The sequence below is a fragment of the Ovis canadensis genome, chromosome 1 (assembly GCF_042477335.2).
Source record: "Ovis canadensis isolate MfBH-ARS-UI-01 breed Bighorn chromosome 1, ARS-UI_OviCan_v2, whole genome shotgun sequence".
NCBI classification, from domain to species: domain Eukaryota; kingdom Metazoa; phylum Chordata; class Mammalia; order Artiodactyla; family Bovidae; genus Ovis; species Ovis canadensis.
The window spans coordinates 266,361,085-266,387,650 of NC_091245.1; the positions used below are offsets into that span (position 1 = coordinate 266,361,085).

Here is a 26,566-nt window from a genome sequence, read left to right on the forward strand (position 1 = left end):
TGGTATTCCCATCTCTTTCAGAAGTTTCCACAGTTTATTGTGATCCACAGAGTCAAAGGCTTTGGCATAGTCAATAAAGCAGAAATAGATGTTTTTCTGGAACTCTCTTGCTTTTCCCATGATCCAGCGGATGTTGGCAATTTGATCTCTGGTTCCTCTGCCTTTTGAACATCAGCTTGAACATCAGGAAGTTCACGGTTCACGTATTGCTGAAGCCTGGCTTGGAGAATTTTGAGCATTACTTTACTAGCATGTGAAATGAGTGCAATTGTGCGGTAGTTTGAGCATTCTTTGGCATTGCCTTTCTTTGGGATTGGAATGAACACTGACCTTTTCCAGCCCTGTGGCCACTTCTGAGTTTTCCAAATTTGCTGGTATATTGAGTGCAGCTGTTAATCATTAAGGAAATGCAAATCAAAACCAGGCTGAGCTACCACGAGCCGGGAATGGCAACCCACTCCAGGATTCTTGCCTGGAGAATTCCATGGACGGAGAAGCCTGTAGAGTCCTCTGTAGACTGTGGCTACAGTCCATAGGGTCGCAAAGAGTCGGACACGACTGAGTGACTGACATACACATCACACCCACTACCGTGGCTGTAAAAACCAAAAGCCAGGGACTTCCCTGGTGGTCCCGTGGCTGGAATTCCATGCTCCCCATACAGGGGCCATGGGTTTGATCCCTGGTTGGGGAACTGGATCCCGCAGGCTGGAGATCATGGATGCCACAATGAAAAGGTCCTGCATGCCACAGGTGAGACCCGGTGCAGCCAAATATATATATATATATAAAATATATAAATATATATATAAAAGCCTGAAAATAAAAGTGTTGGCAAAGACCTGGAACAACGGGAGCCTATTTGCACTGCTGGTGGGGATGTAAAGTGGTGTGGTTGTGGAACACCATCTGGTGGTCCCTCAAAAAAACAAAAACAAAAAAAAACACCCTGAAACATAGAATGATCACATGCCCAGCAATTCCAGTCCTGGGCATATAACCAAAAGAATTGAAAGGAGGTGTTCAAATAACCCATCCACGAACATTCATCGTACTACTAGTCACAATAGCCCGAGATTGGAAACAACGCAAACACCTACCAACTGTGGTCTGTCCATATAAGGAATACCATTCAGCCACAAAAAAATCTTCCCTGGTGGCTCAGATGGTAAAGAGTCTGCCTGCAACGCGGGAGACCCAGGTTCAATGCCCAGGTCAGGAAGATCCCCTGGAGAAGGAAATGGCAACCCATCCCAGTATTCTTGCCTGGAGAATCCCATGGACAGAGGAGGCTGGCGGGTTACAGTCCCTGGGGTCGCAAAGAGTCGGATACAGCTGAGTGACCGATGCACAAAAAGGAATGAAGTGGTGATTCACGCTACAGTGTGAATGAACCCAAACATAATGTAAAATCAAATAAGCCAGACATGAGAGGTCACAGACTGTGTGATTCTCTTTATATGAAATATCCAGAACAGGTAAATCCATGGGCAGAAATCAGAGTGGTAACTGCCAGGCAAAGCGGGGAAATGGGAGGGGCAGTTTGAGAGGTGGATGAAAGGTTTTGGAATTTGACAGAGGTGGTGGCTGGACAATCTCTGATAAACACTACTGAATTACACATCTAAAAATCAATCATTTTAGGTTAAGGGAATTTCACCTCAGTTAAAAAACCCCAAGCACTCCAGCCACTCCAACTGACCCAGCTCCAAGTGGACTGTTGCCCCGACCCACACTTCTGGGCCCCATTCTGCTGCTCCCCGTTCTGAACTCCTTGGCGAGGCCCTCTCACCTCCACCTTCGGTCTCCCTACCCTGGTCATTCGGGGGTCTATCTGCCTGACTGGGTTCTATTTTGATAGATTTGCTTGCTGAAACATTTTAAAAGAAAGTTAAAGAAAAACACATCCAATGGAATAAACCATAAATAGATTCATTTAGGGAGACAAGTGTTAAAGACGAGGAAACTGTAAGATCTCTGCCGGCCATGGACTAAGCTATAAGCAGTCTTGCTACTGGTCTGGACAGAGTGACACCCAGCACCAGGAGGCTAAAAATCACCCGTTTGCTTGGTATTTACAAAAGCAAAAGAGAACCACCAAGCAGGCTCGCGCTGAGGAGTCAGAGTTGGGCCTCAGCCCCCGCGCCTCCGAGCTTCAAAGCACTTTCTGGCTTTGTCCTCTGGTTCCGCTCACGGGCGGCCACGAAGTTCAGCAAGTCGATGGCAGTGACGACCCCGAACACCATCTGCCTCTTACTGGACTCCCCAAGGCAGCGGTCTGAGGAGGGACAAGGCCAAAGGTTCAGAGGGGCCTCTGCCCAGAGCAGAACTGAGGCCACTGAGCCCATCCCCAGGCACGGGCAGGTGGGCCAGCCCTGAGGCTGCCCCATGTCCATGGGCACCTGTGTCTGACCACAAGTGCCCTCTTCTCTCAAGAGTATCCACACAGGTGAGGCTGCAGAGAGCAGGGCCTGACCCCTCTGAGCCACACCCATGGGGGGATGCCTGAGGGTCAAATTCATTGGGAGCAACTGGTGCCCAAGGTCTGAGTCTTGGCCTGAAATCCCAATCCCACTCACACCCACCACCACCACCAGCTCGCATGTCTAGCTTACAATTTTGTGCTCAAACCCATGCCTTTCTCTCCGGCTTAGAATGAACTTGGGCCCCCTGCCCTGCAGCCCAAGGGTAGAAAGGGTGGCTGAGATGGTTAATTCAACATTTCAACCCAAGTGGGCCATGGAGTGCCCCTACACTGGGTCGAACGTCATTCTGGGTGTCTTTGGATGTGAACAACTCTTGACTGGATGGACCTAGTAAAGCAGATTGCCCTGCCCAGTGTGGGTGGGCCTTGTCCAATCAGTTGAAGGCCCCAAGTAGAACAGAAGAGCTGACCCTCCACGAGCAAGAGGAAAGAGTCCTGCCTTTGGATATGGGAACATTGGATCTTGGGGTCTCAGGTCTGTCCACTCGCCCTGCAGGTCTTCCTGGGACATGCCAGCCTGTAAGCTGATGCCTTACAGGGAATTTCTACATGCACATGTCCTGCTGGTTCTCTTTCTCGGGAGAATGCTGACTGACAGCTGTGGAGAAGCCCACAGAGGGTGGGGCAGAGCTGAGCAGTGGGTGGGAAATGACCAGGGTGCATCCCATTCCACCAGCTCCCGCCTCTGTCTGTCCCTGACAACCTTGAGGGCAGAGGTCAACAGGGTGGGGGTGGGGAGGCACGGAGGTACCAGCTTGGAGCACCTCAGAAAAAGCACAGGGACCCAGAAAAGACCGGGGGCTTTAGGCAAAGGGGCAGCTTTAGAGGAGCACTGCGCCCTCAGGGGAGGACAGTCGGAGGGGCCTCCAGGCCCCCTGGGGACACCGTCCAACACCAGGTCTTTCAACTTTCTGTAAAGGGCTGCTGGATGTCTGTTGCGACCACTCAGCTCTGCCAACACAGCACAAAAGCATCTGTGGCAGTGCTTCCAGGTAGGGCTGTGTCCACGGAAGCTACTCACAGACCCTGAAACTGGATCCCCAGTCAAGGTGTGCGGGTGTTCAAACGTGAGAATACGGTCAGCACAGGGAGGACCCTCCCAGCCGGGCTCAGGGCCAGGGCTAGACGCCCTCCCTGCACTCGGAGGCTGCGATACTGACCACACCGCCACTTCTGAGCTCCAGGGGTGGGCAGGGCGTACATACCTGCCGGCCCCCCCACCTCTCCCGACAAGGCCAGGTCCCGCGCTGTGGAGCCAAGGACGGGAGAGGGGTTAGAGTTGGCGCCCAGGCTCCTGGACCAACCCTCAGTGGGAAAGCGGGTGGGGGCCTTGGAGCCCACCACCAATTCTTGGGATTTCTACAACCTTATTGTAGCCTAGGACCTGAAGGACACCACCGGCCTCTGGAGATGCAGCGAGGAGGCCTGGGTTATAAAGCACCCTAGCTCACTGGTAGCCAGCACCCAGGCCTGGCCCACAGCGGGGTCGCTTCGGGATCTGCATCCAAGGCCGGGGTCAGTACCTCTGGCTCCCAGATGCCCTGGAGCTCAGGGCAGGAAAGATCAGGGGTCGGGGGCTCGGCAGCCAGCACCTCACAGAGCTCCTGCTCCTGCCCTCTCCCCCAGCCCCATGGGACCCAGCTTACACTGGATCTGCTCATGGACCACCAGGGCGAAATGGTCCAACTCCAGGATGTGCGAGAGCTTGCCCAGCGGGTCCGTCAGGCGGATCTGGAAGAGAAGCCGTGGTCAGCGCTCGCCAGCCGGAGTCTAAGGAAAGGAGCGGCAGAGAGCCTGGCGTCCCCACGGGGCTTCTTCTGGAGCCTCCTGCTGACCCGAGAGACTGAACGGGACTCGATGCTCGTAAAAGAACACCTGGATGAGCTGGAAGAATTGATGCTTTCGGACTGTGGTGCTGGAGGATACTCTTGACAATAAGGAGATCAAACCCATCAATCCAGACCAAACCAGTCAATCCTAGAGAAAATCAAGCCTGAATATTCATTGGAGGGACTGATGCTGAAACTGAAGCTCTAATACTTTGGCCACCTGATATGAAGAACTGACTCATCAGAAAAGACCCTTTCCCAAGAGTCTTTCCCAAGGCAGGAGGAGAATGGGATGACAGGATGAGATGGCTGGATGGTATCAATGGACATGAGTTTGAGCAAGCTCCGGGAGTTGGTGATGGACAGGGAAGCCTGGCGTGCTGCAGTCCATATAGTCACAAAGAGTCAGACATGACTGAGCAGCTGAACAACATAACTGCAGAACTCAACGACTGGACCCTCAGTGAACCAGGGGCTTCAGTTATGACCAATGCAGTATTCACCATCCATTGGAACGAATCCCACATCAGGACAAGACGTAGGGCTGCAGGGCACAGGGAGGGGAAGGGAGCATGGGGCCCTCTGTTCCACCTGCTAGACAGACACATGGTGAGAGCTTCCAAGAGAAAGAAGGAGGCACACTTAGGGTCCATTTTTCAACCCCCAAGGTGATCTCCAAAGCAGTGAGCCCCCGGGAAACCCCACTGGATACGATTTCTAGTTTGACTCCAGTAATGGAGGCAGGTTCCCTGGGAGAAGATGCAAGCTCCAGGGTGGGAGGAAATACATCAGCAGTGCCTTCAGCTGTGTGAGGAGGGTCGTGCCCACCTGCTTGTGGGTGCACGTGCATGCTGAGGGGTACACAACACAGCCCTGCTGGGCTGCAGGAGCAACTTCCCCAATGCTTGTCTTCGTGAGGTCAGACGCTGGCCGTAGTCAGACCATGGAGGTCAGGATTCCTCCTCCCCTCTGGCAGAACCGAGTCATCAGGGGAGCCAGAGCTCCCCGGGGACCGCTTCGTGCTGCTCAGTGACGGCAGCCAGCCCGCCGAGGTGGTGGCGGTGAGAAGGGGCAGCCCTGGGCAGGGAAGGTGTGCCCAGGAGATGGGACCCGCCCAGGTTTCCACAGTGCTGCATTCTTCTTGGGACACTATCTGGACAGGGATAGGGATGCGTGGGGCCACACTGAAGGACCTCCTGAGTCTGCCTGCACCCACCCCGCCCCTCAGTGGCAAGGTACTGAGACCCCCGAGGATCTGGGTGGCACTCGAGCCCAAGGGACCGGACTCGGCTACCCACTGGAGGAAGGGTGTGGCTGCAGGCCAGCCTGGGACACTAAAGGAGGGGACTGAGAGGCTCGGCTCTTCCCCGAGGGAGGGGAGGGCCATACAAACACCGAAGAATCAACAGCAAAGGCCAGAGACACAATGGAACTGGATGCAGGCACGGAAGGGTGGACGGTGTGCGTGCACACCTCGGTGGGACCTTGAAACACTCTACTGTGTCAGAGCAGCCAGACAAGGGCACACACATTGGGCTGCGTGTGCACACGAGCCCGGGGAGGGCACACACGGTGGGGCTGTGTGCACACACGAGCCTGGGGAGCGTGCACCGTCTGCAGGACAGGGTGCACACCAGCGGGCCGGGAGCGGAGGGGCAAAGGAAGCCTTCAGGTGTGGATGTGGGTGAGACCTCGCCAATGCTGGCCTCTCCCCACCCGGGGCTTCTCATTTTGTGAAGCCAGGGCAAGCCTCTGATTTATGGATCTGATGAGCTGAGCATCAGGGACCTGGCACCCTAGAGAGAGGGACTCCCCGCTCTGCCTTCCAGAACAGAGCTGGTCTCAGCACTGCCTGCTTGGGTCACGCGGGGCACGTACCTGTTTGAACTGCTTGTAGATGACTTTGCAAACCTGGTCCGATGGCTGAACCTTCCCTGCGAGCAGGGACGAGAGCATGTTCCCCAGGGTCACCATCCCTAGGATCACCCTGGGGAAGTGGACATAGGGCAGCGGTCAGCGCTGGTGCCTCCCCTACCATATGGCAGAATTCAGCACAGCCGCCCTCAGGGCCAAACCCAGACTCCTCTTGGAATCAACCACTATCTGCCCTGGTGGCTCAGATGGTAAAGAATCCGCCTGCAATGTGGGAGACCCGGGTTCGATCCTTGGGTCGGGAAGATCCCCTGGAGAAGGAAATGACAACCCACTCCAGTGTTCTTGCCTGGAGAATCCCATGGACAGAGAAGCCTGGCGGGCTGCAGTCCACGGGGATGCAAAGAGTTGGACGTGACTGAGCAGCCAACACACTAACACTGCCCGGGGTCTCTGTGTGGCACAGCAGTGACCCGACATCCCACCCTTGGAGCTGACTTCCCGGTGTGGGCAGAGAGCAAACCAGTGGGTGAATCCTTTGGGCATCTCCATTCTGACAGGCGTCAAGGGTCACCAACTGGCCAGGGTCCTGGGATGTGGGCCTTTGGGTGCTAGAACTGGTGGTCCTGATGGGGGGCCGTCACCACTGCACGTCTGCCATGGTCTTCAGGCAGGTACATGCTCCTGTGCACACACTGCGTGCAGGGGGGTGGGAAGGGTTAATATGACCAACCCCCACCCCGGCCAGGGCTCAGGGACCAGCTGTCCAACACTCTGAGCATCTGGATGAAGAGTGACCGAGGCCAGCCGGCCAGCTGTGGGGTCGGCTGGGCCACCCTGCCCAGCAGTGCAGGCATGGAGCAGAGGGGCACACAGGGCAGAGCGCTGGACGGAGGCTGAGACTGACCCCGACTCGTCCACCACGGGTGCCTGGTCGAAGCCCTTCTCCCGGAGGATCTCGATGGTGTGCTCACAGGTGACGGTGGGCAGCACGGTCAGTGGGGCCGAGAGGCTTAGCTCCTGAACCTGGAGGTGCCACCACCTGAGGAAAGAGGGCAGGCCAGGGAGTCTGTGAACCGAGAGGCGAGTGAGAACAGGGAGCCCACGGGGGCCGTCCAGCCAGGTGAGGGACCACACATGTGCCGCTGGGGACCAGGCACTTGAGTCCTGAGCCCCGCACATGTGGCCTCTGCCCAGAGGTGTCCTCACCATGGCTTCTTCACCGAGATCTCCTCCTCCTTCATGAAGCCCTTCTGCAGCATCCACTTGTCGCTCAGGAACTTGGACCTATAGCATCAGAAGCCACAGGGCTGGGCGGAGGGTCTCAACACCACCCCTGCCCCCAAAGAGGGCAGAGGGCCTTGGAGAAGGCCCAGACCCCACAGTCTAGCAGAGACCCCAAGGGGCTGGCTGGAGGCTCCACGAAGAGATCTGAAGGCTGGATGCCAGAAAGACCTCCTAGGGAATGGTGGTCGGTGTGGGTATCTGGCCAACCAGAACTGAATACACCCAGAGCACAGAAGGTTCTGTGACAGGCTGGGACCCTGGGACCTGGGACCCTTCGCTGCAATGCCTGCTCCTGGACAAACATCTCCTCCAACAGATACAAGGAAACGAGAAGGGACTAGAAGTAACTATGTGCATGTGTGGATGGGATAAACTGTGGACAAGATGCTAAAAGACCCAAAACCCGACTGCCACTTCCGAGGTGTCAGGAGCAAAGGCAGGGTCTTGCTCACGGCCCCTGCACACACCACCACCCAGAGGTGGGCAGGCCACCCAGGCCACCCTCCGGCCCGACCCCTGGACCCACCCCATGTAAGGACCCAGCTCGCCACTCCCCACACTCAGGGAGCAAGCCAGGGAACCTGTTATTAATATTTGTTTTTGCTCCCACCACTGCAGCACAAGTCCCAGGAAAGCCCTGCCTGAACTTCCTGTCTGGCCTCGGATCCATTTCTACTGATCAAAGGGTCCAAGACCCCGGTCAGGAACAGTTCTGTCCCGAATCTCATGTCATCACAGCCCCTCAGGGCTTCTGGCAGGGGAAGCCTATCCCACCAGGGGTCAGAGGATACCAGGCCAGGCTTCAGGGGCTGCCAGGGACCTGCCCCAAAAGGCAGATGAGGGCCAACAAAGTGGGGGCAGAGAGACCCCCCCAGATGTCTGTGCCTGAGGACACAATCACTAACTCACTCCAGCCATCTCTCTCTCACGCACACATAGGCACACATGGGTACCCACACAGCAGGCCAGCCAAGCACATGGGGAGATGGCCTTTCTCATGCACTATGTAGCGAGGGTGGGTGGCCAGGCTCAGGGCAACTTGGCAGTGGACACCTGGAGGTGACTCACACCCAGCTGGAGTCCCAGTTACGGAATGCTCCACCCCCCGGGGAAGCTGAGCTCACTCGAGGTGTGTAACCCGTCACTCTTGGGTCAGGGAGGACACCAGACGGTACATGCATCCATGGAGGAGGGCATCAGCCCCCTGTGACCTCCCGCCCACACTCCAACCTTGGCTCTTTTGGCCAGTGAACCCAGGCAGGGCCATGAGCCTAGAGGAGCCAGCAAGCTCCAGGTGTACAGACACTCGGAAACACTGGACTCGAAGGGGCCTCGGGGGCCACAGACCCCAGCCTGGGTCCCCCCAGGTCAGGGCCAGACTGTGAGTGAGCAAAGGATCCAGTGGGCGGGGGTGGGAAGCTGCTCTCAGGGAGGCCACATCCTTGTCCTCATCCTCCATGGCTGAATAGGAGGCCCTGAGAGCTCGAGGGAGTGAGGGGGCACACGGGGTCCCTTCCCTGGGGAGTCCCGCCAGGCCCCCAAGTGCTGCCACGATGGACCTGCACAGACTTCCAAAGGCATCTGGGAGACACAAGCCGGGGACAAGCCAGCTGAGAACGCGTGAACTCCAGGGACACAGAGCGGGGCAGCAGACCCCAGGCTCCCTGGCCCCTGCTATAGGATCTGGGGGAACGGCGGGGACCAGAGGCAGCGCAGGCACTGGAGGCCGGGGGAGGACGGAGGCCTCACATGTAGTTCCGCACCGAGTCCGGCAGGATCACCACACAGCGCTGGCCTTCCTGCAGCTCCTGGGCGGCCTTCACGGCCACGGACATGGCACTGCCAGAGCTGCCACCTGCCAAGAGGGCGGGAGGGGTCAGACACGCGGCGGGGGCAGCTGCATGTGCACCCAAGTGTGGGCATGCCCACACCTGCTCTGGAGAGATCCTTGGTGGATGAGCTGGGTGTGGGGTGCTGGGGGACCCCACTTTTCACTGTCCATCCACACCCTGCTCCGTCTGCCATCTGCTCAGCACTGCACCACCAAAGCCTCCCACGGAACTCAGAACCCTGGGGGCAGGTGGCCGGGTGGCCAGAGCGAGGGTGTCCCTCACCCGCTGGACGGAAGCTGGCAGGGCAGAGCGTGGCGTCCACTCACCACACAGCAGCCCCTCTTGAGCGATCAGCATGCGGGCGAAAGCAAAGGCCTCCTCGTCGTTGCTCTTGAACCACTTGTCCACCACCTGCGGGAAGCCAAGGGCAGCGGTCAGCCCGGGCAGCACCCAGTACTTGGCAGTCAGGTGCGGGGGGGTGGTGGGTGTAGGGCCCACAGCCCAGTTTGCAATATTGCAGATGACGGTGGTCCAGGTGGCTGTGACCTCCGGGGATGCAGCCCAGCCTCTGTCTGGGATCCAACACTCACTCTGCAGACCTAGATCATTCCCCCTCCCCCTGCCCAAGGGTCCAGCACAGTGTGTCCATGGCGCCTAAACCGCCTGCCAGCCCCGCGGCATGGCCACACTGTAGCCTGGGTCTCTCTGCCTAAAGCTTCCTTTACGGTCCTTAAAAGCAGCCTCCTCTGTGCTCCTCACCTCTCCATCCTTGGCCTGCTCACCTGCCCCAGCCGCCCAGCTCCCTTGCTCTCCAGGGAGGTTTGTGCACAGACAGGACGCGCCACACCCCCACCCGTGGCCTCTGTGTCTATGGCAGGAGCTCACTGATCACAGTACCGCGAGTCATCACATGAGGATCCCTGGGACGGCACCTCATCTATCGCCATCTACACAGCGCGGAACTCATTTCTCTGCTCCCACTAGGCCGGCCACCCGTGCCCAGCCAGACAAGGCTGAGGCTGGCCCTGTCACTGCTGCCCTGCCTACCGTGCGGTCCAGCACCGTGGGGATGAAGTCATAGCCAATCCCTTCCACCTCGTAGGCTGTCTGCTCCGTCTGGTTCAGCTCCTCAGGCTCTGCGAGGATAGAGCCTTCGGGATCCACGCCAACAATCTGCAGAGTGGGCGTCCTTAGGTGAGACTGGACGTGCCCGGGTGGCATCAGGGTGCAGCCCCGCTCCCAGGCCTCAAGACTCAAAACCCAGAAGGCCAGGCCCAGGCGCTGGGAGATCACACGTTAAATGTCCAGCTCGGGGCACTCGGGGTGGAGGCAGTGCGAGGCTGGAGGAAGTGGATTTCTGGGAAGCTCCTCCCATGCAGGGCACCTGGGACAGCCCTGGAGAGATGCCAATGGACGGTGGGAGCCTGGGGCGAGGGGCAGTGCTGGGATGACCTCTCCTGGACATCAGAGAAACAGCCAGTGAGAGAGGATGTGCAGGCACCACCAGTGGGGTCTTTCTGAGCCCCTCCCCAGGCCCAAGTGCCCCTCCCTGATCTCAGAGCCCAGGACCTGAGCCTGAGCGCTCACAGCTCTGGGACGACCCTGGGAGGCCCCCCAACTGGACTCTCCCACCCCAGTCCATCTGGGCACCTGGGTCATGCACTACTGTCCTTTATTACCTAGCAGGGACAGGTACATACACCCTACAAGATGCAAGGCTATCGGGGCAGAAGTGTCGGGAGCTAGAACTTTCAGCTCTAAAGCAGAGGCCACTCTGGGTGCCAAAGGCCAAGCAGACTGATCGCTAAGCCTCCGGCTGCAGTTCAGGCCACAGGTGGGAAACATACCTGCGTCCAGGCCCCCATCTCCAGGCAGGGCAGGGTGGGGTGGTGCCCATGCCCCTCGCAGTCCCTCACCTTGCACCCAGGGCACTTCTCCTTCAGCTTCCTGGCCACGCCTGTGATGGTCCCACCCGTGCCCGCCGACGCCACCAGCATGTCCAGCCTCCCTGGGGGTGGAGAAGTGTGTCAGGGAGGACAGCCCCAGGAAGGAGCGGCCGTGTCCCCCCAACTCTTCACAGGAATCAAGAATGCTCTTGTACACGACGAAGGCAGGTCATCCAAAGGGCAAAAGCAGAGCTGCTCTCATGCTGAAACTTTTCATCACATCCTCCACCTGGAAGAAGCATTTACCGTAACGGGGACCCAGGAAGCCCCGTGTAATCTAAATGGCAGCCAGTCACCATAACCCCCACGAGAGTTGTGAATCCGTGAACAGGGGACCTTCCTGCAGGAGGTGGGGCACAGGGGGCTGTCTGGTTTCAGATGATGTGGGTAAGTGAACTGAATTACCAAAGAAACTAGAATTAACCACTCAGCTCAGCTCTGACACTGTCTAGGCTCTCTCGGCACCTGGTGGCCTCCTCAGGCACCCAGCAGGCAAGTCAGTGCAGGCACCCGCGCTGAGGCAGATGCACTGTTTTTGCCAAGTGAGAGGATTCTCAAATGTAAAACCTGGGTGAGCAAATGCCTGGACCATGCTGCCTGGCTCCTGGGCACAGAATGAGGGCACTTAAGCCAACACCAGGCTCCAAACAGGAAGCCAAAGGCAGCTGCTCCCAGGACTCTCTCAGGAATCAGCCCTTAGAGAACACTGCAACCCCCATGGGCCTTGGCACCAAAAGTGCAGAGAGCTTCCAAGAAGCTAAGCTGCAAGCCACCACCTCAGGTCTGCACACGAGAAAACCTGAACGCTGAATTCAGTGCCCACACTGGTGTTTGGGGTCAGTGCCGTTCAGCAATGTGAAGTCCCCACTGTGAGCCCAGCACTAGCCTGGGACACGCTTGTTCCCTGCACTCAGGAGCGCCTATAGGTTTGGAGGAAAAGACTACTAGGTAAACAGATATGATAAGTTGGGTGTTGCAGGCAAGGCATGGGCAGAGTCCAAGAGGGCAGAATGGAGGGTGGAAACTGCTCCTGGGAAATATTCAGGACAGCATTTCACAGAGAAGGGATATTTGAACTGGGTTTTGAAGGATGAATAGGAGTTTACCAAGGAGCAGGTAAGTGTACACTCCCAGTCAAGATGGACAGCAGAGTTAGAGGTACCCACCATCGCACTGCTGCAGGATCTCCTCAGCCGTGATGTCATAGTGAGCTAGGGGGTTGCTGGCGTTGCGGTACTGCCAGGAAAGAGCAAAGGAGCCATGATGAGGTCAACGCACAGAACTGGCAGCAGCCACAGGGTGCCAGGCAAATGACTCAGTGCAAGCCAGAGGGTATCCTGTGGCTCAACAGACACCAAGCATCAAAACCAGCTCTCCAGAAGATGAGATTTCTGAATTAACCCAGACGTGGAATGAATGACAAAGAAGAGCATCCAGTTAAAAGGTCTGCATGCATTTTATGTCTTAGAGAGCTCCCAGGGTCCTCTGCAAGGGGCATTCCAACCCAGTGTGCTGAGCTGAGCCCCTGAAGCGGGCACACAGGCAGCAGAGCCAAAGGCTCGCCGACCCCATCGGCCACACACTGGGCCGGAAGAGGGCAGCAACTGCACGCCAGCGCGTTGGTCACTCTGCACCCCGCCCCTCCTCTGGCAGATGCGACACCACCTGCAAGCCCCCAACAGAGATCCCCCAGGGAAGGCCCCACTCGGTCCAAACCTCTGGGAGCATGCTCACCCCTCGGCCCCAACCTCACCTGGTCCAGGATGTGAGAATTGGGGATCTCATTCCTTAGCCTCCAGGCCACCCCTACGTGCGACTCGGGGGAGTCAAATCTGGCATTGGTGGGGGTCCTCACGATCTCAGCCCCCAGGGCCCGCAGGACATCCACCTGCAGAGGCACATGGCAGCCTTCACCTCCCCGCCAGGCCTGCAGCACGGGGACAGAGGCCCGGGAGCCACCCCATCCCCCGCGCACCTGCCTACCTTCTCCGTGCTCATCTTCTCCGGCATCACGATGATGCAGCGATAGCCCTTCACGGCAGCGGCCAGGGCCAGCCCGATCCCTGGGGACAGGATGTGGGGTGAGAGGGGCCATGACACCCTCCAGGCCCCACTGCCAGCCCCAAACGCCCAGGGGAGAGGGCACTGGAAAAAGGCCCTCCATCACCCCCTTCTGCCCTCAAATGAGAGGAGAAAATGGGGTACAAGTCATGAACCCCAATTCCTCCAGCTCTTACTGGGAGCCAGGGAGGTGATAATAACAGTGGCTAAGACTCCAAGCTCCTAATGCAGGGTGCCTGGGTTTGACTCTCGGTCAGGAAACTAGATCCCACATGTCACAAGTTAAGACCTGGCACAGCCAAATGAGCACGTAAATATTTCCAAAACCAACAGCAGCAGACATTTATGGGGCTCACTGTGGACCCAGGGGCTGCTGCACCAGAGGGGAGAGTGACCCTGAATGCAGCTGGGGTGGGGCACTGCCGCTCCCACCCCCACCGCGGGCCCAGAGGAGCAGCGCCCACCTGTGTTCCCCGATGTCGGCTCAATGATTGTGTCCCCAGGCTTTAGGGTCCCCTCACGCTCGGCGTCCTCAATCATCCGCAGGCTGATACGGTCTTTCACACTCCCGCCCGCGTTGAAGAACTCGCACTTGGCCACTGGGAGCCAGAGACGCGTCAGGAGAGGAAGAGGCCCTGAGCCCTAACTGATGCCTGCCATCCCTTTCCCATCACCCGATAGGCCCAGAATGCAGCTGCAGGCAGGCTTCAGGGGTTCTGAAAATCAGTACCTTCCACGGTGCCTCCCACACCTGACCTGGATGAAGGTGCTTGCCCACTGTGGCTTCTCTCACCTGTCCATCCTACCCGCCGCGGACCATGCGGCGACTCCAGGTGAATGAGACAGAGGAGCCAAGGGGTCCCCAGTGGATGGACGGAGCAGAGCCAGCCCCATGGGGCAGCACAGGCCCAAAGAGACATGCTGGGCATGTGCGGGGGGTGGTGGGGGGGTGACTGGAGCTCCAGGAATGCTGGGGGTGGTGACTGGAGCCCCAGGCTTAAATCAGGCCCAGTGGCCCTGCCAAATGACCTCATATCCTAAAGTAACAGCCCCCCCATCACACGGCCAGATCACAACCGGCAGACCCTCCACACCCCAATCTCCTGGGCCTCTTGGCCCAGCAGGGCTCTCGGCCATCCTCCCCATCCTACAGACAGGACCGCCCTTGCTATGCCCAAGCCTCTGCTTGTCTTTCCATAGGGGCACTCCCTCCCACCTCTTAAAACTACGCCGTGTCAGTAAAAGGGGGCGATGTGGCTCCAAATGTGATTGGTAGGGCCCTGGCCAGCCTGGAGTGCCCATAGATCACATTTCATCCTGGTCTGTGCTGGCTTCTGAAATCCCACAACCAGAGACAGGTTTTCTCCCCCAGGACTCAGAGACGCCCTGCTGGGACAGTAAACGAGGGGCTCTCAAGTGTCTGACTGCTGAGGAGGCCTGCACCCTGGACTCTTGCCGGCCACACACTTGAATTAGTTAGAAAATTCTAATGAGCCCATGGAAAGGCTGGCATGAAGGCAGGGATTCCAGCTGATCAGCCATGGGTAAGCAACGTAACCAACCTGAGCCTCAGTTTTTCCACCTGTAAAATGGACACACTAAAATCTGTTTCAAGGGCTCTTGCCGAGTTGAGGTGCAGCAGGCCAGTACCCTTGCCTAGAAAATCCCATGGACAGAGAAGCCTGGTAGGCTGCAATTCATGGGGTCTCAAAGAGTTGGACACGACTGAGCAACTTCACTTTCACTTTCATGCATTGGAGAAGGAAATGGCAACCCACTCCAGTGTTCTTGCCTGGAGAATCCCAGGGACGGGGGAGCCTGGTGGGCTGCCATCTATGGGGTCGCACAGAGTCGGACATGACTGAAGCGACTTAGCAGCAGCAGCAGGCCCATGCCTACAGGGAACTAAGTAATGGCTTCTTTTATCTGACGAGAGAGCACGGAGCCCACTATGGCACAGCCCCAGCAGCAAACCCCTCCCCCGACCCGGTGTGCGTTCAGCTTACTGCTCGGGAGAAAACTCTTCACTGCCCGAGGAGGGATGGGGGCAGGAAAGCTCTAATGATGATGCCTCTGGGGTGAATCGACCACAGGGCCTCAGTCCCTCTAGGGGGCACCAAGCCCCTAGACTCCCACACTCTCCGGCTCTCTGCTCCAGCACTGGGCCTGGTCCCCTTTCCCCCCAACCAGGACCTCTGCACCTGCCACTTCCTCTGGGTGAAGGCTGACGTCTACCTGGGCTCCGTGCCCAGAAGAGTGGAGGTGAAGAAAGCCCCTCACCCTCCCGCGTTCCTGGAGATAGCCTCCTGCAAAGACGCCCCCTCCCCACAGGACTTGGAGGAGACTCAAGGGTGATCCCCTTGTGTACGGGGCCCAGGCAAACACAGCCCCCAAATTCCCACTGTGTCTCATGAATCACAAGTGTCTGTCTAAATCCCAAGGGAGCCACTTCCTGCCGGGCTGATGGCTGAGACCCTCCTCACAATAGTCGCCCCCACTGTCCCGTCAGCCTGTCCAAGCCACGGCATGTCTGCTCCTCCCTGGGACGGTCCAGGACAGAAGGGTCCCGCTCTGTTCCTGGGCTCCGGCCTCCTCCTCCTGCAGCTGCCGGGTTACATCACCTGCAGTCCCCGATCGGGTCCCACCCCCGACGTCTGCCTAGACATGCTGCTCTCCACACTCAGGTCTCGGCTCTCTGACACTGATGACTCCGGAGCGGCCTTGGTCACCCCCTAGCACCCCTCCCTGTCGTGTATGCTTCTGACCTTACCCAATGTGGAGGGACACCCGCCCAGGGTCTGAGGGGCCCCCTTGCCCCCCGCCCACAAGCCTCGAACAGGGCGAGGAAGCTGGCACTCACAGAGCTCACACTTAAGGCCGAAGTTCCTCCCGATCTTGTTTATCCTCACCATTGGGGTATCCCCGATTTTCTTCAGGATATCCGGCAAGATTTTTGGAGATTTTACCCTTAAACAGAGGAGGAGTCTGTGATTACTCAAAGAAACAAAACCAGCTTTGGCAGCCCAGCACATTCTTTTAAATACATCAAAGAATAGGCTTTCACAAGCATCAGGATGGCGATTATACAAATACATACTTGGTAAAAGGCACACACACACACACACACACACACAGAGGCAAGTGCACCTTAAAACCCATGAAAACTAATGTGATTTAGTACACACACACACACACACACACACATACACATACACAGGCCAAGTGCACCTCAAAACCCATGAAAACTAATGTGATTTAGTACACACACACACACACACACGGGCAAGTGCACCTCAAAACCCATGAAAACTAATGTGATTTAGTAGCAGCTGCACCAGCGTCTCCAGGGTTTGAAAATGCACTGTGGTAACAGACGGTTCCAGTGGGCAGCTGGGTGAATGTTCCCATGATCTCTCTGTGCTATATCTGCAACTTCTTGTGAGTGTTAAATTATTTCCAAATAAAAAAGTTAATAAACACTGGCTTCAAACAACAGCGGCTCAGATTGTAAAGAATCTGTCTGCCAAGCGGGAGACCCAGGTTGGATCACTGAGTCAGGAAGATCCCCTGGAGAAGGGAATGGCAACCCACTCCAGTATCCTTGCCTGGAGAATTCTATGGACAGAAGAGCCTGGCAGGCTACAGTCCTAGGGGTCGCAGAGAGTGACATGACTGAGTGACTGACACTTTCACTTTTCAAAACAACAGCGTGTCCTGGTCTATCTTTTTCAGGGTTCTGTTTGTTCATTTTTCTGGCTGCACCACATGGTATGCGGGATCTTAGTTCCTCAACCAGGGCTGGAACCTGTGCCCCTGTACTGGGAGTGTGGGGTCTCACGCTGGACCACCAGGGAAGCCCCAGTCCTTTTATGATTTTTGATATTTGTCTCCTCTCACGGCTCCTGCTTCCTGGAATATCTCCTTTCCTTCTCTCTGATGAAAAAACTGGTGGGGACCCGAGGGCACCAGCCAGGGACAGTGACTGCAGAGCCCACCTAGGCGTCACTCGGGTGTCTGGCACAGGTGGTGGGAAGCTCAACTAGCAGGCCGAAGAACAAAGGCTGGTCACCCCTGTGCTTGGGGCCAGGGTCAGACGACTCCCAGGTTGGCCTCCAGGCTCAGAGTCGGATTCGCTTCTCCTGGGTCAACGGTCTGCCTTCAAGTTGAGTGACCACCCCCCACAGCAGTTCTTCCAGCTGAGAAGCTGGTGATAGGTGACCGGGGGTGTGGGACAGCCCAGCAGCTGCTCAGCTGTGTACACACCTTGAACCTGCATCTCCCAAGTGGCCCCCACAATGCACCCTCCACCTTCACCCTCAAGGACAGATTCAGGTTCCACACTCTTGCCCTGTCCACGCCAAGGAGGTGCCACCAAATATTCTTGCCCGAATATGCAAAACTGAGCCGAGTTCCAAGAAACACAAAGGCTTCCTACGCTCTGGATCTCTCCTGCACCACGGCTCCCACAGCTGAAGGCTCCCCGGCCCCCACGGCAGGAACCCGTTATCCATGTGGATTCTTCGCCCGCCCCCAAGGTGGTGAGTCAGGTCCCCAGGAATGCTGCCTTCCACCCCTAGCCCAGACAGGCGGCGACATGGCCCAGCTGGAACCCTTGCACCTTCCAAGGTGGCGAGGAGCTAAAACAGATGCCCTGGGCTGCCCCGGAAGCAGGCTTAGCCAATAGAGGTGCAGGCATCGGGGTGAGGGGAGAGAGCCTGGGCAGGGACAAAGGGCTCCTGACCCTAGCCTTGGAGGGAGACCAAGTCCTAGGGGCAACCCTGGGGTTGACTCATTAACTAGTTAAAGCCAAGGCAGGAGAACCAAACAAACACCTGGGGAGGGCAGGAGGGGTGGCTGAGTCATCCACCCCTAGCAGAGGCTGACGGACTAGAAGGAGCGGGAGGCCTGGCCTGCCTGTAACCCCACCCCCAACCCCTGCCCCCAGCAGGGGCTGATGGGCAAGCAGAGAACTCAGGGTTCCTGACTCAGTACCGGGCCCTAGGGGCCAGAAAGTCACAGGAGAAGTTGGCCTGAGGTGATCAGGGCAGGAGCCTGGGGGGAGACTGTTAACACTTCATCCTGCGGTAGAGCCCACGGCACCCTGGAACAAACCTGAAACCCCTCGTCAGGGAGGGGCCTGCTCTCCCCTCTCCCTCTGTAGCTCTTCCCCCCGGCCCGGCGCTCCTGCTCTGTTCCTCTAAGTCCACCCAACCTGGGAACCATCTGGAATCCCCTTCTCCAGATACCCACACGGCTAGCATCTCCTGCCCATCCAGGTACCACCTCCGAAGTCTCCCCGAGTTGCCCAGCCACGCCACCCAGTGGCCACATCACAGTCTCATCAGCCCTGTGCTCTCCCCACCAGGACCCCCAGGCTGTCTCCTCCAGGGACCCAGGTCTAGAGCCCCACAGTAGGTGAGCCCAGCTCCTCATAAACAGTGAACCTGAGCTGTGTCAAGCGGTTTGCAGGGGACAGCAACCCTGCCAGGGCGCTAGAGGAGGGTCAGGCCACTGTGTGGAGCACAGGTGTGATGCCAGGTTACAGCCTGGGTACAACGGTGTCCAGGCCCGAGTGAGACGCTCACGGAGCCGTCAGGAATCTGGGCCTCCCCCAACCCCAGCCTCACATGGGCTCTTCATCCCCTGCCCTGGTTTGCTTTGGCAGCAAGGGCTCGTGATGTATGGCCAGCAGCCATCTTGGCCTCCTGAGCTCCCAGCATCGAGACATGTTTAATGTTGGGAGTTTCTGGGTTTGTAAATGTCATTTCTGTCCATTGACCCCACTTTGGAGCACACCCCCTGCACATCCCCAGTTCTGAATCTAAAGTCAGTAATCATCAGTGTGGGCATAGTAGTGTATAAGGAATAAGAATCAAGCACCTAAAAGGTACATTCTTATGATACTTTTGTTTTGCTGTTGGGAGGTTACACCAGGGAAATAAAGATAATCCTAAGATGTAGTGGACTTGATCTGAGTTTCACGGTAGGTCAGGGAGTTTTGCCTTTTTGTCTTTCCCACTGATTATCTCCTGCACCTAGAACAGGGCACAGATATAGGAGGTGCCTAATAAAGATGCATGCAGTAAATGAACTCTATTTTCCACCATAGTTCTTCAAACCGAGATCACTGCCGACAGTGAATGCCTGAGAGTGCTTAAACTCATGGTTTGTTCACCCAACAGTCTCAGTCCAACCACAAAAACCCCACTATAGAAAACTATTTCATGACCTGGAGTTAAGTAGAGAAGGCAGACATGGTTCTAATTACAGGAATGTGTGGTCAGGTGGATCTGGATTAGAAACCTCACTCCCTCCTGGCACTCAGAGTGTGTGACTTGGGCCCATCCCTTTATTTATTGAGGATCTGCTCCGGGGGCCAGGGGGAGGGCACCCACCTAGGGCTAGTGTGTGTGCATACTCAGCCACTCAGCCATGTCCGACTCTTTGCAACTCCATGGACTGTAGCCTGCCAGGCTCCTCTGTTCATGGAATTCCCAGGCAAGAATACTGGAGTGGGTTGCCATTTCCTCCTCCAGGGGATCTTCCTAACCCAGGGGTCGAACCCGAGTCTCCTGCATTGGCAGGCAGTGTTTTGTTCTTTTTTTTTTTTTTTTTTACCACTGAGCCATCAGGGAAGCCCAGAGACATCCTTAGCATTGCAAGTGGATTCTTTATCACCTGAGAAGCCCCACCTAGGTGCCGGGCTACAGCACAAACAAGCCTTGGCCTCTCTGAGCCTTGGGGGACTCAGCTATGAAATACCTCCCACCTCAACTCACCATCCACCTAGAGTGATTGCGAAGGATGGAGCGGGGGATGGGGGATCATACCCCAGGTCCACATGACCATCTGGCTTTCAGGAAACAGACCCTCCCCCACAGGGTAACAGATGGACCATCTTATGATCATTAGCAGGACTCACAAGGCAGCGTGGCAATGTGGGGAGTCAGAGACCGGCCTGCCTAGTTGCCAGGAACACCTGCTTGGGGCGTCGGGACGGATCCACAGCAGCTCCTTGGCTTCCTTGTCCTCCAGAGGCTCCTTCTCCAGGCTCCCTCTCCCCAAGTGTGTCCCTGAGAGGTGGGGGCACCCTGCAGACCTGCAAAGGGTGTCTGCAGGGGGTGTCTCAGAAGGCATGGTGGGACCTGCCAAAGGGAAGGGGAGGAGAAGCTGTCAGTTCAGCCTGTTTCCAGATTCCTGCAGAAGAGCCTGCTTTACAGCTCTCATCTGGGGACTCCTGCTCACCCGGCCTCCTCTGGGTGTGGGGCTCCTCTCACTCAAGAAGCTGGATAAGAAGGGGCATAACTATGCAGGCACCAGCTGCTGTGCAAAACAACTGGGCACTTTCCCAAAAGGTTAAACGTACAGCCACTGTGTGCCCCAGCTATTCCGCTCCTACACACCTACCCCAAAACACGGAGACAGGTATCTGTCCACCGCATTCATAACAGCACTATTCACAACAGCAAAAACACGGAAACAAACCAAATGTCCATCAGTGGATGAACAGATAACAAAATGCATCTTATCCACACAGTGGAATTGTATTTGGTCACAAAAATGGAATGAAGTTTTAATTCTCAACATATGAACACACACACACAGCAGCTATGTAGAGGTAATGAATGTTATTTATCTTATAGGTTGATTGTGGTGTCTTTTCACAATGTATATGTAAATCAAAACATCAAGTTGTATACCTTAAATATACACACAACTTTTATACATCAAAGATATCTCAACAATGTTGTGTTAAAAAGACTACACTGAATGATGGAAATAATTAGGGGAAGATGAAGATAGTAATAAATATATTTTTACCCTAAAAAAAGGAAACATTCTGCTGAGTCAAGTAAATCAGACAAAGAAGAAGCATTGCATGACTCCACCTATACGAGGCACTCAGAACAGACAAAATCAGAGACAGTGAGAACAGTGGTTTCCAGGAGCTGGGGAAAGGAATCACTGTTTAATGGGTAGAGTTACCATGAAAAAGTTTGGGGTACAGATAATAGTAATGGCTGCATAACACTGTGAACGAAAGTACTGCTACCAAATTGTACAGTTATGAATGGTTAAAATAAACAACATATTACATGTATTTTATCAAATTTTCAAACTTCATGGAACCTTAAAACAGATGACAAAAAAAAAAAAAAAAGGAAAGAAAGAAACAGGAATGGACAGCCATCACTCACCAGGCTGATGACTGAAAACTTATCACGGCTCCAACTCTATAAGGAGCAGTGAAGACTAAATGGAATGAGGTCTCCAGAAGGGAACCCCAGAACAGAAAAGGGTACTAGGGGAAACTAAGGAACTCTGAGTAAGTACGGACTTTAATCAACAGTAATGTTCATTGGCTGCAAAAAAAACCTAAGATGGTAATAACAGGAGGAACTGTGCCTGTGTGTGGGGTGGGGTGGGGGGTTGGGTTGTGAGAACTCTGTTCTATTCCCAACTTTTTCATAAATCTGAAGTTCCCCTTCCCCAACCTATCTGGAGCCCTGTGGATTTGGAAGGTCCCTGAGAGGAGCTCAAGGTAGGGATGTGGCTCCCGGTGATCTCTGAGTGCAGCTCCACTCCCACTCTCCTCCTGGGAGCTAGAGGGACCCCAGCCCCCAGCCCTGTGCCTCTGCTCCCCAGGAGGCTTAGGAAAGCAGTTATGCTGTGAACAGGTGGGGAAGTCCAGGCAGAACTGGGTCCCACACTTGGAAGTACACGTGGAGGGTAACTGACCGGCCGGCTCTCTCCTCCGGAGCAGGCCCTGTGGGTACCGCTGCCATCAGCAAGAGTAGAGGCAGCCCCAGCTGGTTACCTGTCTCCCAGGGCGGGGTCAGGTGCAGACCAGAGCCCAGCAGGTCGCCCCAGATGCCCAGACAGAAGCCTAAGGAGGCGGAGACCCCAACCCTTTGCAATCACATCCATTTCAAATCCCCGAGGCCCTTTCAAATTCTCCCCCGGCTTTCCCGGGCAGAAATCAGCCTTCCAGCTCGTCTGCCCGAAACCTACCTGGAGCAGTGGTTCCTTCAAACCCTGGGATCAGCAAATATTTTTTCAGGGGTTTAGGTCCCCTCATGAAACGCTGCAAGGATATCCTACGTCATTCTTGCTCCTTATCAAAAAGCCCGTGCGGTAAGCGGGACACTGCCTTAGCCCCTCGGGGCGCCCGCCGGCGGGGGGAGGCGGTTCTTCCATCACGCAGAAGCGCGCCTGTCGTAGACCTCTCTCCCCATCAGAGGCCCAAAGGCCGGCAGCCCCAGGCTGCCACAATACCCCGCAGACGCAGGCAGCCCCGCGCCTCCTAGGTGGCGACCTACCTCGCCTCGAGCAACCTCCGGAAAAGTAAGGAGCTAATGGGAACTCAGACTGGAGCAGACAGTCTCTACAGAACCCACAGGCACTCGGTGCGACGTACGCCGGGCGACTGGGTCCCGAACCCGCGAACTCGGTCCCGCCCAGCCTGGCTAGGCTCCAGGTGGGCTCAGTTCCACGCAGGCAAAGCGCCCAGCGCGCCGACGCATGTGCGTCCGGGGCAGGCGGGCTCACTTAGCGCCGCCCTGCCGGCTCCTGCCGCACCTCACACCGCAAGACCCTCCTGGGGTCACGACTCTCGATAGAACCCGCACCCCCACCCCGTACCCTGCACACGCGCCCCAGTCGGTCCAGGGGTCCAGTCAGGGCCAAGGGCGCGGAAAGTAGTAAACGCCTGTTTCCCAGTGAGACTTTCCAGGCGGGAAATCGAGCCTCTCCAGTGAACCTGGAGACCGCGGGTCACCCAGACTATCGGAGGGGCATTTGGGGATACCGTGTGTGATAAACACCCCCAAGTAACCCCTGGGAGGCTACGTTTTGCGCTCCCGCCCCTCCTCCTCCTCCATTTCCCCTCCCTACTGTCCAGCTCAGCCACCCACCTCGCCTAGGGCTCAAAGTATGGGGTCGAATGGCACCCTCCCCCATTCCCTTGGTTTGTGCCGCGGGCGGGGCCCTCCGTGCCTTGCGCTCCCTCGCCACGCTACCCCCGCCCGCGGGCAGCCAGCGCTCGTACGGCGCGCGCAACCACATCAATATTTTACACACACACCCCCCACTTCATAGAATTGACGTTAAAGAGCAATTTGCGAAACGACCATTTTTCATCCAAAAAGCAGCAAAAAATCAATGATGGCATGTGCCATTAGAGCGCACCTTCCGAAAGTTCCCTCCCCAGGTCTCGGCCCCACGCTCCCAGGCTCGCGCCCCCAGCCGTCCCCTGCTCAGTCTCGGTAGCTAGAGCGGAGGCCCTACGCCACGTGGGCGCAGAAACCCCCGCTTCAGGAGAGTCTGGACTCGCGCTAGGAGTGGGTCTGGGACGCCCCAGGAGCGGCCCCGGCTCCGCCACGAGCAGATGCGGATGATGCAACACTGGCCCGGGGTTGGGCGGCGGGGGACCCCTTCCGAGAACCCAGCCAGATCCCTCCGCCTAGCGTTGAGGCGAGTCTCGGTCCTACAGGTGCTCACCTGGACCGAGACTCGAAGAGAGAGGAGGGCTCGGCGCGTCCGGGAGCGGCGAGCGGCGAGCGGCGTGCGGCGGCCGGGAAAGCTGCGACGCGGAGACGCTACCCCACTGCTGTTGGCTACCGGGAACCCAGCGGCCCTAGTGGGAGGAAGGCGATTGGCCGAGAGAAGAGGGGCGGGGGCCGGCACCCGGCCAATCCCGAGTTGCGGATCCAGGGCCCCACACACACCTCGCTCGTACCCGCCCCCTCGCCACGCCCCCAGCGCACAGCCCCCCTCCCTCCCCAACTGCCTCACCCCCACTGCCGCACACCGAATTCTGGTTAGACGCCACGAGGGGCCGGTGGCCCGTGTCTCCTCTCCCCTCGCTCCCGGGACCCCCGCCCTTCCCCCGCTTCTCTACCCCGAGACCCCAACTGGCGCGAAGGCTCTGTACCCAGTGTCCCGATTCTGTTTTACTTGGGTAACTCCTTGCTCTGCGGGAATGTAATACTTTTTGTTGAGATACAGGCCTGCGGTCTGGAGAGACCAAGGACTTGAGAATGAGCATCAGCACGTATCACGCGGGCCCCAGTCCCGCGACCACCCGACAAGGTTCTTTCTGGTCGCGGGACCCCAAGGGGCCGAAAGCTGGGGGCCCAGTGCGCAGACAGTAGGCGCACTGCACCTGGGCTTCGGATCCATCACCGCGGGTTTGTCCTGACCCTCATGGTCCAAGGGTCCAGCACATACAGCGCTTCGCCGGCTGAGCCCCTCTATGTGCCGAGCCGGGTGACCGCTCCCATCAGGGAGGAAGCTGAGCGCTCGTGGATATGGCATAAGCCACAAAGCCGTTGTGAACTGGGCTGCTGGCAGGCTGTCCCCAGCCCCGGGAGCCAATGGCTGACCGCCAGGATGGCCCTGGCCGTTGGGAAGGCCACCGCCAACAATAGTATTCCAAACTGGTTGCTCTCGATTTTTAAAGAGCCTGCGTTTCTCTTGAGGTTCCTGAGCTGAATGGAGAAACACTGACCCTTGGGTTTCTCCTGCACAGTAGTGACTAAGTGAGGGGCGGGGCCGCCAGGCTTGGGCAGAGGATGGGGTTACTGCGCCCAGTCCCCGACTGTTCAGTGTCCGGCCATGTGCGCGCGCTGCACCCGGGCCTGCGTGGGGAAACAGGGAGTGCAGACAGGGCCTCTGCGCCTGCGCGGCTGCTGTTCTAGGGGAGCAGGCTCGACAGACAACATTTTGTAAGACACTTCCACTAAGGAGACTGAGACGAGGAATGACAAAGTGAGAGAGATAAATGGAGAGAGGCAGGAATGGGAGTCCTAGATACGGTGGTCAGCAGGCTCTCTGGACAGGTGACCCTTGAGCAGGAAGCTTAAGAACCACACCTTGTTCCGGGGAAGGATGTCCCTGGCTGAAGTGGGTCAGTGCAAAGGCCAGAAGCAGGGAATCCAGAGAAGGTCAGTGCAGCCAGAGAAGGAACAGGAGCGCCCAGAGGGTGGGAGGGGTGGCTGGGTCCAGACCTGGGTTCTGACTTCAGCCTCGATGACCTGGGGCACTTGAGAGGGTTTCCGGTGGGGAGTTTTTGATTATGCTCAAACTATTTTCTCTTGGCATAATTTCAGATCGCCACAAAAGTGGCAAGAATAGCGTGAGAATTCCCAGATTCTCAGATTCCCAGATGTTAAACTTTTACTAAGAGAGTGTAAGGCATCTGGAAATGGGGTCTTTGAGGGTGTGATCAACTCAAGATGAGGTTGTACTGGACAAAGAAGGGAGTTCTAAATCCAATAAGACTAATGTCCTCATAAGAGGGAAATGTGGCCACAGACCAACGAAGAGGAGACAGCCACATGAAGACAGAGGCACAGGCTGGAGTCATCTGGGCATGAGACAAGAACATGGGCAGCTAGCAGGAGCTGAAAGAGACGGGAGGACCCTCTGCCAGAGCCCTCAGAGCGAGTGAGGCCTCCAGGATTGCGAGAGACAGTAAGTTTGTGTTGTTTTAAAATGCAAGCGTTAAAATAAAAAAAAGTTTTTGGATATCATTTTATTTTATTTGGTCACACTGCACGGCTTGTAGGATCTTAGTTCCCAACCCAGAGATTGAACCTGAGCCCTCAACAGGGTAAGTGCCGAGTCCTAACAACTGGCCCATCATGGAAGTCCTCAACATAATTTTAGACTCAGAAAAGTGACAAAATTGTACAAAGAATTTCCAGACACCTTTCATCCAGATTTTCCAAATGTTAAATTTGTATTACATTTGCTTTACATTTCTCTCTGTATGTATATTTCTTAGATTCTTACACATTTTCAAATGGTATTCATTGCCATTATGTAGACAACATCCTGTATTTCTTTTCTTGATTTATGAGCTTTAGACCATACCTATTTTAACAATAAAAATAAATGCTCTTTCCCACCGCAATGAGAAGCCTGCACATTGCAACTAGAGAAAGCCTGCACACAGCAATGAAGACCCAGCACAGCTAAAAAAAAAAGCTCTTTCTTATGCTGACAACTTTTTATATTTACTACAGTTTTATTTTTAAAATTTATTGATTTGGCTGTGCCAGATCTTAGTTGCAGCATGTGGGATCTAATTCCCTGACCAGGGTTGAACCCAGGGCCTACTGTATTGGGAGCCTGGAGTCTTAACCACTGGACCACCAGGGAATCCCAACAGTTTTATTGATACAATTCACATGCTCTACAATTCACCTATTTAAAGTGTACAATTCAATGACTTTTAGTATATTGACAGAA

At 56.3% G+C, this 26,566-nt stretch overlaps 1 protein-coding gene across 7 annotated transcripts; it reads right to left on the bottom strand.

Moving 5' to 3' along the window:
- Positions 1 to 1,440: 1,440 nt before the first annotated feature.
- CBS (cystathionine beta-synthase) lies at positions 1,441 to 24,046 on the bottom strand. 7 transcript variants are annotated; one of them, XR_011255417.1, is made up of 17 exons: positions 23,813 to 23,944; positions 20,235 to 20,457; positions 16,173 to 16,279; positions 13,777 to 13,911; positions 13,235 to 13,314; positions 13,005 to 13,139; positions 12,418 to 12,487; positions 11,222 to 11,313; positions 10,353 to 10,478; positions 9,632 to 9,716; positions 9,223 to 9,328; positions 7,396 to 7,473; positions 7,094 to 7,228; positions 6,193 to 6,881; positions 4,132 to 4,216; positions 3,691 to 3,732; positions 1,441 to 2,278 (listed from the first exon to the last, which is right to left on the bottom strand). XR_011255417.1 is itself a non-coding variant. In XM_069581910.1 (17 exons), the coding sequence occupies exons 2-17, from the start codon at positions 20,447 to 20,449 to the stop codon at positions 2,121 to 2,123; spliced, it is 1,758 nt and encodes a 585-aa protein (XP_069438011.1). In that variant the 5' UTR covers positions 20,450 to 20,457; positions 23,813 to 23,923; the 3' UTR covers positions 1,441 to 2,120. The 7 variants fall into 7 exon arrangements, 4 of the variants coding, with proteins under 4 accessions (XP_069438011.1, XP_069437999.1, XP_069438002.1 ...); XM_069581910.1 differs by having other exon boundaries at positions 6,193 to 6,301; positions 23,813 to 23,923; XM_069581898.1 differs by lacking the exon at positions 23,813 to 23,944 and adding an exon at positions 22,633 to 22,771 and having other exon boundaries at positions 6,193 to 6,301.
- Between the last annotated feature and the right edge of the window lie 2,520 nt (positions 24,047 to 26,566).